This window comes from Daldinia vernicosa, assembly GCF_022497035.1.
Source record: "Daldinia vernicosa strain CBS 139.73 unplaced genomic scaffold F5Y00scaffold_49, whole genome shotgun sequence".
Taxonomy (NCBI): Eukaryota; Fungi; Ascomycota; class Sordariomycetes; order Xylariales; family Hypoxylaceae; genus Daldinia; species Daldinia vernicosa.
Window position 1 is genome coordinate 233,008 of NW_025953965.1, and position 14,263 is coordinate 247,270.

A 14,263-nucleotide genomic window follows, 5' to 3' on the forward strand; every position below is an offset into this window, starting at 1 on the left:
AGTCATAGATTGTAGCATTTTGTTTTGGGATATCCAAGGGGGCGGGCGCCACATTATACTGCTCTACCCTTCATCTGCTTACCCCTGAAGTCCAAATTCTTCCAGGCTAGCGCGCAGGGAATCGTCAGCGACAGGACAGCGCACGCAGCAATGCACCTACACTGCATGCCTTCACTATAAGCATCCATGATAACTAAGCGTCCAGGCGTTCCCCATTTATACGACAGCTGCACTATGAGGCTCCCAAAAATCTTGCTGGTTTGGTCCTCAAGCTATAGCGGGAGGTGCTTCTCGAGTAGGCCGGGCATACTATTTGTCTATACATAGTATCCCACCACTGACGCCAAGGCCGATTGTATCTCCGACTGCAGTGAACAGAGCGAGGAGCGCAAGTGCCATGGCCACGTTAGGATGTTTGGTGGCGGCCATAATAGCAATCTTTTCGGTTACGACAAGCGTCCGGCAATGATCAGACTAAAAATCAGTGGCCTTAAGAACAAAAACGTCCATGCTTACCGAGGCGCCTATAGTCTCAAGCACTTGACACATGGCCACTAAACCGAGTGAAGTGCCTGGCATGCGGTACTTGATCATGAACCCGGCGCTCATAACAAGCAGAGGGGCTGCAGCGAGAGCCAACCACTTATACCGGTTCGTCACACGGGTTAGATAACCGATAACAAAACTCCAGGAGCATGTGCTGAAAGATACGGCATATGAGCTGTATCTGTATATTGACTTAGTCTGCCAACTGTATGAGTGAGGAGGGAGGTCCTTCTTATACATACATTCCATGCCAAGATACCATGTACTGTACCTGAAAGTAGTCCCTTGACCACTCACTTCAACAGCATGAACCCAAGTTGTAGATGTTACTGATCCAGCCCGCATCTTTTATAGATGAATCGAAGACTACATGGAGGTGGCTTTGAAAGCTAACGCATTACGACACCGAGTCAGCTTACCATCATACCTGCCTGGAACATTTGATGGCCCGTTTTAGAAAATGGCGATTATAAAATTATTTGACTTACTACTAACTCGTTAGCCACTATTGTTAGAAGAACGCCGAGGAAAGCTCGCAGAATCAGAAGTTTTCATACATAACTACGAGCCCCAACAACTCGAGGCGATCAATATCATGCCGCTCGTAATGCAAGCACCCATGACTGTATGCTCCAACAGCAAGTGGAACGATAAGAGCGTCACTTTGGCAAGATTTGTCCCAAATGCAGAAAGCGACAAGTGACCAGCTACCAATAACAATCATGGTGATGATCGCAGCCGACCTCCACTTATCGGTCTGATACGTGGCGAGACTAAAGGGTAATATGAGGAGCGAGAATCCAGCCACGACAAGAACCATGCCAATAACTTGAATAATTAGCGAAAATCACCATATAATACCCCCCTCCCCTAGACATACCGTCAAACTCATTGTATAATGCATTACGCTTTGTGACCATGTCCGATCTGATTCACGAACAGCAGCTGGAAACTGTTTGCGCGCCTCCTTGCGAGTGTATAGTAAGATCCAGAGAACTGGAATCGCAGAGAAGGGAACAATAACTGCTAAGGTACCATAGGCCCATCGCCAACCAATACCAAGGAGAAAGTCTTCAGCGGCGGCGGGTCCCGCAAATGTGATTGCCAAAAATGGAGCAGACATCACAACTAAAAGCAATGCTCGGTTTCGCAGTTTCGAAGTATCCGTAACCAAAACGTCGAGCACAAAGTTCATACCGTCCTCACCAACGCGGTAGAATACATTTTAAAGCAATCATTAGTATTTTAGGATACACCTAGGCCGGGAGAAGAGGTAGGTAAGAAGCATACGAGAGCCGCAGCATAGATTTCGGCATTTCTGCTCACGGCCATCAATACATTCCCTAGCGTCGCGAAGCAGGTCATCAAAGCGAACCCTTCGGGTCGACCCCAGATATCGACGATCTTTGCGATAGGAATACATGAGACCCCCCCGAAGATGAATGCTACGACTCGCGCTGTCGTGAGTAGCGAATATCGCTAGAAGTCGCTTGTAACGTAAGCAATGAGAGAGTTGGACAGGCTGGACTCGAAGGCTAAGATAAAATTGACGATTAATAGCCCAGGGATGAATTAGTACATGATTTGTTGATATTTTCGGTTTATTACCATGCGTATATGATTATCATTAATTTCTTGGACCAGGTCTGAGTGATCGCTTCGATGTCTCGAACGCCATCTTGGCCTTCCAAGTCTGGGATGTGCTTTTCGTCCATGTCAACGCTACCTCGACCTTGGTCGGTTTGCGCCGTGGCCGGGCTGATCTCGTCTACGACGGCCGAGCGTGACGACTCCTGAGGTTGGCCATCAGCGGCAATCTTGGGGCCTGCTTCAGGGGACCTCTTCCCTTCACCCTTTGGCATAGTAGCTCTAGTGTACTTACTGAAAGCAAGATACAAATGCGATTTGGGGGAGGCCTCTAGAAATCAAGACTCAGCAGGTGAAAGCAAGGTTCGAAGTATAAGAGTCTAGACAATACAAGCCAGAACGGAGACATGGCTCCCATGCCACAGACCGTGTTACCATCCATTGGCGGGATGGTTACAGTGTTGATCTGCCCGAGATGGAATATCATTGGCGAGCTATCACATAGATGATCTGATAAAATCAGATAACAGGGACCCCTGGTAGCTTGGCGACTAAATGTTTATCTGATCTCTCGTCTTTAAAAGCTCTAGTCTACTTATGGACTCTATGTATGCTAATAAGGATAAGCTGGCTGTTGGTGTAGGACTTGAATAGTAAAATCGTATAACTCAAGTTGTATATTTTTCTTCGAAATCTATTTAAAAATTACCTAAACGGTTAAGTGACAGTTATAATATGGTGGTGGTTTGAAGGTTAGAAAGTTGGCGATTCACTTTAACATGAATCCCGTTAAATGAATTCAAATCCACCCCACTTCGTGATAAATACATGATACAATTCTAGATTGCATATTTCGTTGTTACAGCTATCGTAACTCCTTCGCGTCGCTTCCAGCTTAAGCTCTAGCCTCTTCAATTCCACATCCCAACCCAACTATTACTCGCGCCAACTCAGTCAATATGTCTAGAAAACCGGCAAAAGGCGAGTACATCGAAACCGTAAGATAGCTCCCTATTATAAAGCAATATAGGAGTGCTTAGTTGACATTTCTTCTCACAATAGGATACGGGGAACAAGGTCTCGAGAAAAGCCATCCTGATCGGAACACAGCACATCATGCTAGGCGGCAAGACCGTTATCCAGGCCGAAGCTATGATTCGCGGCGATTTGGCGAGGACTGGGCAAGCTGTATCAGGCTCAGCCGCCGCTCCTGGTAGCAATACGGCCGTGGCTATCGGTCGCTACTGTTATCTGAGCAAAGGATGCTGTTTGCGCCCTCCGGGTCGCATATACAAAGGGTCAGTTACGCGTAATTCGGAAGAACATAGTTTACAAGAGCCCGCAATATTTCTTGCAAGTTAGGTGCTGACTATCCATACCTTTCACCTTGCAGATCCTTCACCTTCCTTCCTCTCCGATTAGGCGACCACGTTTTTATCGGCGAGGGCACCGTCGTCCAAGCAGCAACTGTCGGCAGCCACGTCTACATCGGCCAGAACGTCGTCGTCGGCGAATTCTCTATCATTAAAGACTACGTCCGCGTCCTCGAAGGCACCGTTATACCCCCAAATATGGTCATACCCAGCTTCAGCATCGTCGCTGGCCAACCAGCCCGAGTTATCGGCGAGGTCCCCGAAGGAGGCCACGAGGCATTCGAGCTCCGAGAGCTGTACAAGACGGTCGGGAATAATCCACAGCCGCTACCAGTCTAATTAACGATCGTTATTGGTGCGATATGCGCTCTTACGCCCCTATCCACTTAATGATCGGATATATAACCAAAGTGCTCAAATATCGCGGTAAGGCCGACCTAGGCGCAATTGCCTATCAGGACTGCTCTCAAGACGCATCGAAGTCAATCGTCTTTAATGCTAAGTGGCATGCCGCTCTAGTCGCAGATCGAAATTGAATCCGTCATGCACCATTTCAGTCCTCTGACCTGAAGGTAACGTCTACTTGAAGCGCATGCGCTCCCTGGGCGCATTGTGTAGAGGGAACTCGCCAGATTTAATGGCTCGTATTACGCGCTACTCTCGATACAACCCCAAAATCACCCCTTTCACTAACGAAGAGGGCTAATGTGCTAGATATGAGATATGAGATGTGAGGATTAATAAATACGCACACCGCGCTATCATGGATAAATAAGGTGGTGGGTTTTCTTTCGGGTGAGTGGCGAACTATGTCAATAGCAAGTGCCGCAGCTAAGATTAGCAACGCTTAGGAGATTTAGGAGACGTTTGTTGAGGTTGTCACGTGCTCATGAGTATTAATTTCATCATGGGAGACAATTGGTATCGAGACAAAGTCGTTAGACTAAGCTTCTTCAAGGAGGTTTCAAGTATATTCATGCCTATGGCCTGTTACTGATAGCCATCCCATATAAGCTTTTAAAGGCCCAACTTAGAAGAACGCATTTTTTTAATAAGAAGTATTAACATCCACATGGATGTGCTGGGACAGAAATTATGGGTTTTTGTAAGTCTCTAAGGAAACTAGGATATATCAAAGCCATATTCAACGGTCTTTTTTTTTTACCCTTCATGCTTATGCTAAGAGTGACAGCCCCTACTCCAAGGGCCGAACGATAGCCAAGCCGGGAACTTTCCAAATTCCATCCATCTAAAAGTCGTACACGACACTATACACCTTAGCTATCCCTATTCCGCATGACTACATAAGGTTCTAGACATTGCCATCGGTACTCCGCAGGCGTGGAACAGAAACTGCATATTCCAGTACAGTCTGACTGTTAAGAGCAGGTTTGGCCACAGGTTGCATCTGTAGGAGATGTGGAGTTTATTGCCAGTGCCGTCTAGATCCAGACGATACATGTCAGTAAAATGTTCCTCTTTGTATCGGTTTAACACAATGTATTATTACTCACTGCTGACATAACGTAGTAGATAGTAAGTATAACTATAGCGAAGGAGTTGAATGTGAGATTCATATTGTTAACGTCCCATATGAATACGAGGTGGTAGTTGATCACCCCAAAAGGAAGTATACTGCGAAAAGCTGAACCCTTTTGAAATACGCTTAACCTAGGCATATGGGATAGGATTTTGGCGCGGGTTTAGGTCTAACGTATTCCTCTTCTTCAGAATGGCGGTGGCCCTCTTCAGTACCACGGGAATGAAATATATGAATTGAGCAATGGCTAGCAGCCATCAGGTGTTGTCTGCGACTATTGACTAAAGGTATAAGACATCCCGTTTTAGCTACTCACCATGACTAAAGCAAGAAAAACACCAGCTCTACGAGCGACGAAGAAGATGACTGGTAGAACGAGACGTCTCGCTCCCCGAGTACTTCCACAATATCAGAAGTAAGTGAATTATTCCGTGGTATATTTAGGTGCCCCCGTCACTGGAGTGTTTCTACTATCGACATGGCGGCTGTCTAAAAGCTAACCGCAGTATCCGAAGTCATCGAAAGGTCGGCAAGGTTGGTAAATGGGTTTCTCGATGTCTAGCTGCGCTGGCCTGCCTGGCAAGCATTTTTCTCGGAGGTATGACACCGAGTACTTGGCTATATTGCTTGATCATCCATTCTAACAGTTCCCCATAATAGCCATGATCGCGAAAGGTTGCGGTACGGCCGCTTTAGACAGCATCTATCCAACAGAGCTCCAAATGAACAGGACATTTGATATCAACTTGTGAATTAATTACTTCGGTGAGAAGAGGCTAATTACGCCTTTGGAAAAGCACTAGCAACATCCGTCCTACCTACCTAGAGATACCAATATCTTGGGGAAAGGCTGACATAATACTGGCGTTTTCTAGGCGGCCGTCTCTTGGTGGCCAATCTCACGACCGATCTCAAGGACAGCTCGATTAAGGAAAAGGATGCCTAGGCCAACTACATCTACAGCCTGCACAGCACAGATGCCAAAGATCTCGGAGAGAAACTTTGAGAAGACTTAGATCTCTCCAAAGCTGCCAAATCTTCTGTACTCGAGGCCTTAAATGCGACGTTGCCCCAAGCGGTTCATTTGCAGGAGAACATATTTTTCCGGCCACCCATAGTCATTGATATAGTCACTTTTTTCTTGGGTAGAATTATCTATAACTTCTACATAATGAATCTTCATAGTTTTACCAATGTAGATCTTGCCGTCAACGCGGAACGCCCTATTGCATTTTTCCAGGATGGGCCTTCCTTTCCTCGTCTTTCCTCTCTTATCTCCCGAGCTGCTATGGGCCTAAACACTTTCTAGACGACACCATACACTGTGTAGCTGCGAGAGCTGCCCAAATGTTTGAATATTCGACGGCATCGTCTTCGCCTTCTGTGCTTTACTCCAAGGTACTGCGAAGTTTATGTCGCAGCATACAGTCTGGTTCTGGGTCCGATGTCTATTGCGCTACACGGCTTTTGGTACTCTACGAGGTGAAGGTTATTTCATATTCCCCAAAGCCGTACATCGATTATAACAATGCGTCGTCCTACCTAGTCACTCAGTTGCCCAGACCTAAACGCTTTAGCGTTCCATAACAGAGGTGGTATCGATCTAATTAGACATAGGGGCCCTCCCCCTGATTCCCCAAATTTGGCTGTATACTTTTTAAGAGCCAAGGGCCAAAATGTAGAAAAGATATTTTAAACAGCTGAGGCATAATTTTAAGCAATATTCGCTCCATTAGCAATCGCATCAACTACTTTACCCACTCTATAATTATAAGCTTGATGGGATGAGTTGTGAAGCGACTACCTTCGAATACAGCACATGGTGTCCTGGCACGAAATGTATATATAAGAACGATCTCCCTCCTCATTCACGCAGTTGATAGACTAAGTCAATATGCAACGTACAGCTACATTTCAGCAAACTTGACTCTGTGAGTTACGCACGGATCATTGGTTCATAGTAAATTCTTGTTTATCTGTTGTTAGTCAATCGACCCAGTGCCTCCAAATCAGCCCAAGACTTCCTTGTGTCTCGGTGCTCCCGTCCGAGAACCTGGACCTGAAGTTCCGCACACGAGCTCATGAGATCCTTCGCATCGGCATGGCGGCCCAGGCTGTTCCAGATGCGCGCCATATTATACAAGTAGACCAGCGTATCGGGGTGCTCCCGGCCGAGGACCCGGGTCGCGCTCTCCAGTATTTCCGCCTGCAGCAGCTCCGCCTCCTGGAGCTGACCCTCGTTCACGCGGACCCGCACCATGATAGACATGGCCCCAAGGGTCTCATGATGCTCTCTCCCCTGTAGCGCTTCGCTAATCTCCATAGCCTCTAACCCCCACCTTGAAGCCTCCGCCGTGCGGCCCTGTGCGAGGAGTGCCGATGCCAGGTGACCCATGCTGGATACCTTGCGGGGGTGGCCGGGTCCGAAAATCTTCCTCTCTGCGTGTACGACTCCGGTCAGGAGCGTTTCTGCTTCCACAACGCGATCCTGATCCTCTAGGGTCACTGCGAGATTACCTATGCTTGCCAGTGTTTCCGTGTTCTCTTCTCCGAGCCATTTCTTTTTCAGCTCCACACTTTCCACTTGGAGCTTCTCGGCCTCCTTGAAGCGCCCCAGAGCTGCATACGCTGATGCCAAGTCTTCCATATTGGTTAATGTCCTCGGATGTTCTTTACTTAGAGCCGTTTCGTTTGCCTCTAGAGTTTCTCTCCATAACGTTTCGGCTTCTTCTAACCGGCCTTGAATGTGTACGATCGAAGCTAGAATTTGCTTAAGAACCGTCACTATCGCGGCCTCAGCACCAAAGATATGGATGGCTTTATCCATTTCATTTCTGCAAACGGAGTCTGCAGTGGTTAGTACATTATGCTTAACATATGTATCGATAAGATCGGGCAATGGTAACTCTTTAAGCAAGGTACTCCCCATCTCGTTGGTACTGCCAGGGGCTTCGTGAAGTTGGAGTCGGGTTTCTTTTCCATGATCAACCCATGGCCTTGTTGGAGTATAGTTACTTAAGTGCCTAAACCCAAGTTTGTAACAAAGTTCTAGCTGCTTCGAGAGGGGACTAGTGGGACGGTCCGTGACGATATCCTCGAGACTTATATTACCCTCCTTGCCTTAACCCTAACCCTAACCCTGAGAACTGCAACCCGTCTAGCGACCGCAACCTTTGGCGGCATGGAAGCGGCTTCGTTCCGCGGTGAGCTCGCTAGTGGCTTACGTGGCAGGTTCCTCACGGCTTGTAAAAGCCATGTTATTTAAGTTGGTTGTGCGTAAAAACCGGCACGGTGGTTATGTACGGCGGATCGGTTGTAAATAACACGGCGCCTCGAAACGTGCATGCGAAAAAGTAACACTAGTCGTGTAGTATGCCCATTGCTACCCGTGCAGTAAAACGGGGTACGTACCTCGCTTTTTTTTTACCTTTTTTACGTTTACCTTAATAACTTTACGAACTTTTACTTAAATTATATATAAATTATATTAAAATTTAAATAAAAAAATCAACGAAATTACGGTTTAAAGTGCACGTGATTCGGCTTTTAACCATTAAGTAAAAATAATTAATAATTTAATTAATTATAAATATATAAACGAAAATAACTTTACTTTTTAAAATTAAAAAAAAAGTTAATTATTAACGCATTTATAATTAATTAAATTAAAAATTTTCTTTAAATTTTAAAAAATTTATATTATATTAATTATTATTTTTATATAAATTTAATTATATAAATTATTTATTTTTATTTTATTATAATTGTTAAATATTTTAAAAGATAATAAATATGTTTTTTATTTTAATAAAAGAATAAAAATATTTAATTAATTATGATAAGAATTTTACCTTTATTTGGTTAAATTTAATAAATTAAAACGTTAATATATTTTAAATTTAATATATAAAATTTTCTTGATATTTATTTAATTTTTTAATTATTTTTAATTTTTTTTTTTTTTTTTTTATTTTATTTTTATTATATATATTATATATTATATATATTATATATTATATATATTATATATTATATATATTATTTATTTTAAATAAAATAAATAAATATATTTTATTATTTTTTTATAATTTTAAATATTGCATATTAATTTATACAATTTATTAATATATTTATTTAAATATTAAAATTAAAATATATTTATAAAAGATTATTTATTTAAATATTATTAAAAAATGTTGTAAAGAAATTTTATAAGTTATTAAAATAATTTTTAATATTTATTAAATATTAAAAAATTTAAAAAATTTTATATTTCTATTTTTTATTATTTTTATTATTTTTTATTTACTTTTTTTAATAAATAATAAATTTATTTATTATTAATATTTATATATTATTTATATTTTAAATAAAATTTAAACCTATTATTATATTTAATATAATTAAATTAATAATTAAAAATGTGGAAAACTTTAAAAAGGCATTATTATACCCTTACGGTTTTAAAAAATAAATATACGATATTAACGATTTTTTATATATAAATATATAAATTAATAATTTAAAATAAAAAAAAACGTATTTATAAAAAATATTTTATTTAAGAGTAATTTATTACATATAAAAGAAATTTATAATGTAATAATAATACTTTAATAAAAGATTTATAATTTAAATTATATAAATTAATTAATTTTATAAATATTTAATTTAATAAATAAAAAAATAGCGTTAAATTTTTAAGTAAATTATATCGATTAAAATAAATATATAAATATTTACTATTATATTTTCGAAAACTTTAACTAATTTATTACCGTTATAAATTTCTTATAAGAAAATAAACTAAAAATATAAATTATTTAAAAAAATTTCGAATAAATAATTAATAAGGCGTAAAATTATTTATATAATATTAAACTTAAATTATACGTTTTATTTTTATTAAACCATATTAATTTAAAATTATTAAAAAAGCCTTTTTATATTAACTTTTAAAAGTTAATTTAAAAGTAATATATAATTTAAGTAAGTTAAATATTTTTATATATATAATGTATATAAGATTAATCGTTTAAACAACGTTTATTATATTAACTTACGTTAAATAAAAAAAATATAAATTAAAAATTAAATAAATTAATTATAAAAGGGATATAATATAAGGTAAATAATAACTTATATAAGTTATTAAATTTTATGTATATAAATTTATAAATTATTTTATTTAAATATTTTTTATATTAATTATATTATTATAATATATTATTTAACACGTTAATTATTATAAATTTATAATTGAATTACGATTAATTTAAACCAAATTAATATATATAATAATTTATTATTATATTAAAGATTTTTTATATGTTAATTTATAATTATTTAATATTGGAATAAGAATTATACATACGTAATTTAAAAAAAATAAAAAATTTATAATAAGTAAATATAAAAATTACCGTTTTTAAATTTATTAATATTATTTTCCTTAAAATCGAAGATTTTATAATTTATTTTTTTAGTAATAATTAATGTATGTTTATATTAATTTTATAGATTATAAAAACGTTAATTTATAATAAAACTATTTTAATAATAATAGTTGTAAAAAGTATAATTATTTAAAATAACAAATATATTTAATATTAAATTATTAAATTTAATATAAATTAATTATAAAATATATTATAAAAATTAATTAAAAAGACGTATAATTGGATGGGTAAATTTTTTTTTTTCCCATTTAATATATAAATAAGTAAGTGGGTAAATTATTTATTAATTTTTTAAAGTTAATTTTAAGATAATTTTTTTAAATAACGGTTAAGTTACTTTTTTACCTCGGAAAAAAATATCTTATAAATTTATGATAGTTAAATTAAATTATTATTTTAAATAATAATTAATTTAAAATTATAAAAAGTTTAATTAAAAAAAAGTTTCGAATAATATTAACGTAAAATTTTTAATTAATATTATAAATAAGTAAATAAATTTTATAATTAATTATTAATATTAATATATATGATAAACGGGTAATTAACGTAAAATACGAAGTTATTTAAACTACGCGTATGTAATATAAAATAAAATAATTTTTATAACTTATTTATAATATATAATATAGTTATATTTATATTTAATTATTATAAAAGGTACCGTTATTTTAATAAATTTAAAATAATTTATTACTATTTTCTTTAAAAAATAAATAAATTAATTATATAATATATTTAATTAGTTTTATTGTTTTAATAATAAATTAAATTTAAAATACGAAAAATTAATTAATATAATTCGTACTTATAATCGTAGGAAATTATAATTAAATTTAATAAAAAAAAAATAACGCGTAATTTAAATAAGAATTTATTTTTCAAAAATGCTTTAACGGAAGATGTTATAACGAAAGAAAATTAAAAAGGTATAATTAAGTTTTAATTTATTAAATTTTATTTATAGTAATTTAATTATATTAAGCGTATATTATAATAATATAATATTTGTTTTTTTAAAGTAAATTTAATAATAAACTTTTAATAATAAATTTATATTATTATTTTATAACGGTATTTATATTTAAGATTTATAAATAAAAACGAGTAAGAAAAAAAAAGTAAAAATAATAATAAAAATAAAATTAAAAAAAACGATATTTTTAATTTATAAACGAGGTATAATAGCTATATAGCTTAAATTATATATACTTACCTTATCGATTTTAATAATTAAAATATTAAATATTATTAAAAATAATTTTATATAATTAATATTTTTTAATATTAATTTTTAAAATTAGGTAAAAAAGATATAATCCCTTTTAATAATTAACAATTTAAATTATTTTAAAACCTTAACGAAAAGGATTAAATAAAGTAATTTATCCGGTTTAATTAAACTAATTTCCTTCATTAATTTTATTATATAATAAATAATGATTAAACGATCTTTTACTTAAAATAATTTAAAATATTATAAATAATCGTAAATAATTATTTATTTATCTTATAAATATAAAATATTAAAAACAGGAAAAACTTATTATTTTTATTATTAATATATTATATCCTTAATAATATTACCATAATTATAATTTTTTTAATAACTTTACGAAAAGATTTATAATATTATTATAATAATATTAATATTTATACTTATATATACCGGACTTTTAATTTAACGGATAATAACGTAGTAATTATTTTTATTATACTTAAAATCTTTATAATAAAAACGTTTTAAATATATTTAACCTATTTATAATAAAATCGATTATTAAATTAAATTATTATAAACAAATGTTATATGGTATTAAAGGCGGTATATAAATTATTAAATAAAAAGGTATAATTTTAAGAAAAGTTTACGTAATTAAGTTTAATTTTAAAAAAGATAAACGTATAGTTAATATTTTTAATTATAACGTTATTATTATAAAACGAAAGGTACTTTTATTATATAATAAACTTATAACGTAATTAAGTTTACTTATTTTAATAGTTTATTATGTAAATTAATTTACGTTATTATATCTTTATATTTAACGTAAAAGGTGTATGCTTTACGCGGTTATTAAAGAATAAAAAAATAATTTATTAAAAATTTATAAGAAAAGTTATTTCGGATTTATTATTTATATATAAGGAAAATAAGATTATTATATATTACAATATAATATAAAAAATAAAAGAAATAATTAATTAATTAAAATATTTTCTATTTTATAACGGCGTTAAGTTAAAAAATTAAAAAAATTATATTTTAAAAAATTAAATTTTAAAAAATTTACAATATTAAATAATTGTAATAATTAACGTGTTAAGAGTAAGATTAAATATCCTTAATATCTGCGTTATTATTTATATTAACATATTTTTTTGTTTTATTAAGTTTATGTAAAAAAGCGGTTAAATTAATAAAAATAGTAATTTTATTAAATTAATTATAATTTATTAACATATTATCTATTATAAAAATAATTATTTTTAAACGTTATTTTTATTTAAAAATATTATAAATAATTATTTAAAATATAAATATATTTTTAATAATATTATATTATTAAAAATATTAATAATAAAAAATATATAAAATTTAAATATAATAAATTATTTATTAAAAAATTATTATTATTAAATAATTTTAAATAAAATAATAAATAAGTAAAAAGATTAATTAATTTATAAATTAAGAAAAATACGGTATAATTATTATAAAGGAAAAAATATTATAAAAAGAAATGTAAAAAAAGATGTAAAAAAAGAAAATGTATAAAAAGAAAATATATAAAAAAATATAAAAAAAAATATAAAAAAAAAAAATAGTAAAGAAGAAAGTAGTAAAAAAAACAATATAATAAAAAACGGAATAAAAGATAAGTTAACGAATAATAAATTAAATAGTAAATTAAATAATAAATTAAATATAAAAAATCGGTTTATTTAAATTTAAAATTATGGTAATATAATAATAAAATAAGCGCGATATAATTAAATATAAAAAAATATAAAGTAAAAAGATTTTTATAAAATTTTAATAGTAATATTTATTTATTATTTATTATATTTTAAATTAATAAAATTGTGTTTAAAAAAATTAAACGCTTAAATAAAACTTTATTATTAATATTAATTTAAATTTAAATTTTATTTAAAATATAATTTCAAAAAAGGTTTAATAATTCGTAAACATATAAAACGTTTTAAACAAAGGTTTTTTAAAGGTAAAAATATATAAATATTTTTAAATTATTTTATATATAACTTCTTTTAAATTATTTATAATTAATAAAAATTTATAAATAAAAATAATAGCAAATATTGATAAATAAATAATTAATATTAATATCATAATTAATTAATAAAATTTTTAACAATAATTAAATATATAAAACCGGAAAAATTTTTAAAAATATTAGTAAAATTAAAAAAAAATTAATAATATATAAAAAAAAAGAAAATATACGTATAATAAAATTAACAAATTTAATAAAATAATATAAAAATTAATAATTTATATTAATTTATATATATAATTTTTAAAATAAAATAATAAAGAAATTATTTTTTTTCGTTATATTTCTTTTTTCTTTTTATTAATTTTTTTTTTTTCTTTTTATTAATTCTTTTTTTTTTCTTTTCTTTTTTTTTTTTTTTTTTTTTTTTTTAATTATATTTTTAAAATTTTTTAATTAATAAAAAAAAAAAATTAATAGTTTAATTAATTATAAATGTATAAGCGGGTATAGGGATTT

General features: G+C 32.0%; 4 protein-coding genes across 4 annotated transcripts; 2 read left to right on the forward strand and 2 right to left on the reverse strand.

The window, feature by feature from the left end:
- Positions 1–53: 53 nt before the first annotated feature.
- Positions 54–2,408, reverse strand: F5Y00DRAFT_254952 (putative siderochrome-iron transporter; the record flags this gene model as incomplete). Its single annotated transcript, XM_048010232.1, has 11 exons — positions 54–272; positions 343–474; positions 517–700; positions 740–744; positions 813–817; positions 859–935; positions 1,109–1,208; positions 1,258–1,374; positions 1,423–1,747; positions 1,837–2,025; positions 2,220–2,408. 11 exons carry the CDS (start codon positions 2,406–2,408, stop codon positions 54–56), a joined length of 1,542 nt encoding a protein of 513 aa, XP_047861942.1.
- A 576-nt stretch (positions 2,409–2,984) lies between these two features.
- F5Y00DRAFT_153494 (trimeric LpxA-like protein) lies at positions 2,985–4,184 on the forward strand. Its single transcript, XM_048004568.1, has 3 exons — positions 2,985–3,131; positions 3,196–3,431; positions 3,527–4,184. Exons 1-3 carry the CDS (start codon positions 3,093–3,095, stop codon positions 3,843–3,845), a joined length of 594 nt encoding a protein of 197 aa, XP_047861943.1. The 5' UTR covers positions 2,985–3,092; the 3' UTR covers positions 3,846–4,184.
- A 1,179-nt stretch (positions 4,185–5,363) lies between these two features.
- F5Y00DRAFT_265059 (uncharacterized protein) lies at positions 5,364–5,798 on the forward strand (the record flags this gene model as incomplete). Its single annotated transcript, XM_048011747.1, has 3 exons — positions 5,364–5,461; positions 5,562–5,644; positions 5,707–5,798. The coding sequence occupies 3 exons, from the start codon at positions 5,364–5,366 to the stop codon at positions 5,796–5,798; spliced, it is 273 nt and encodes a 90-aa protein (XP_047861944.1).
- Positions 5,799–6,905: 1,107 nt separating this feature from the next.
- F5Y00DRAFT_245144 (uncharacterized protein) lies at positions 6,906–8,016 on the reverse strand. Its single transcript, XM_048008927.1, has one exon. The coding sequence runs from the start codon at positions 7,973–7,975 to the stop codon at positions 7,019–7,021; it is 957 nt and encodes a 318-aa protein (XP_047861945.1). The 5' UTR covers positions 7,976–8,016; the 3' UTR covers positions 6,906–7,018.
- Positions 8,017–14,263: the final 6,247 nt, after the last annotated feature.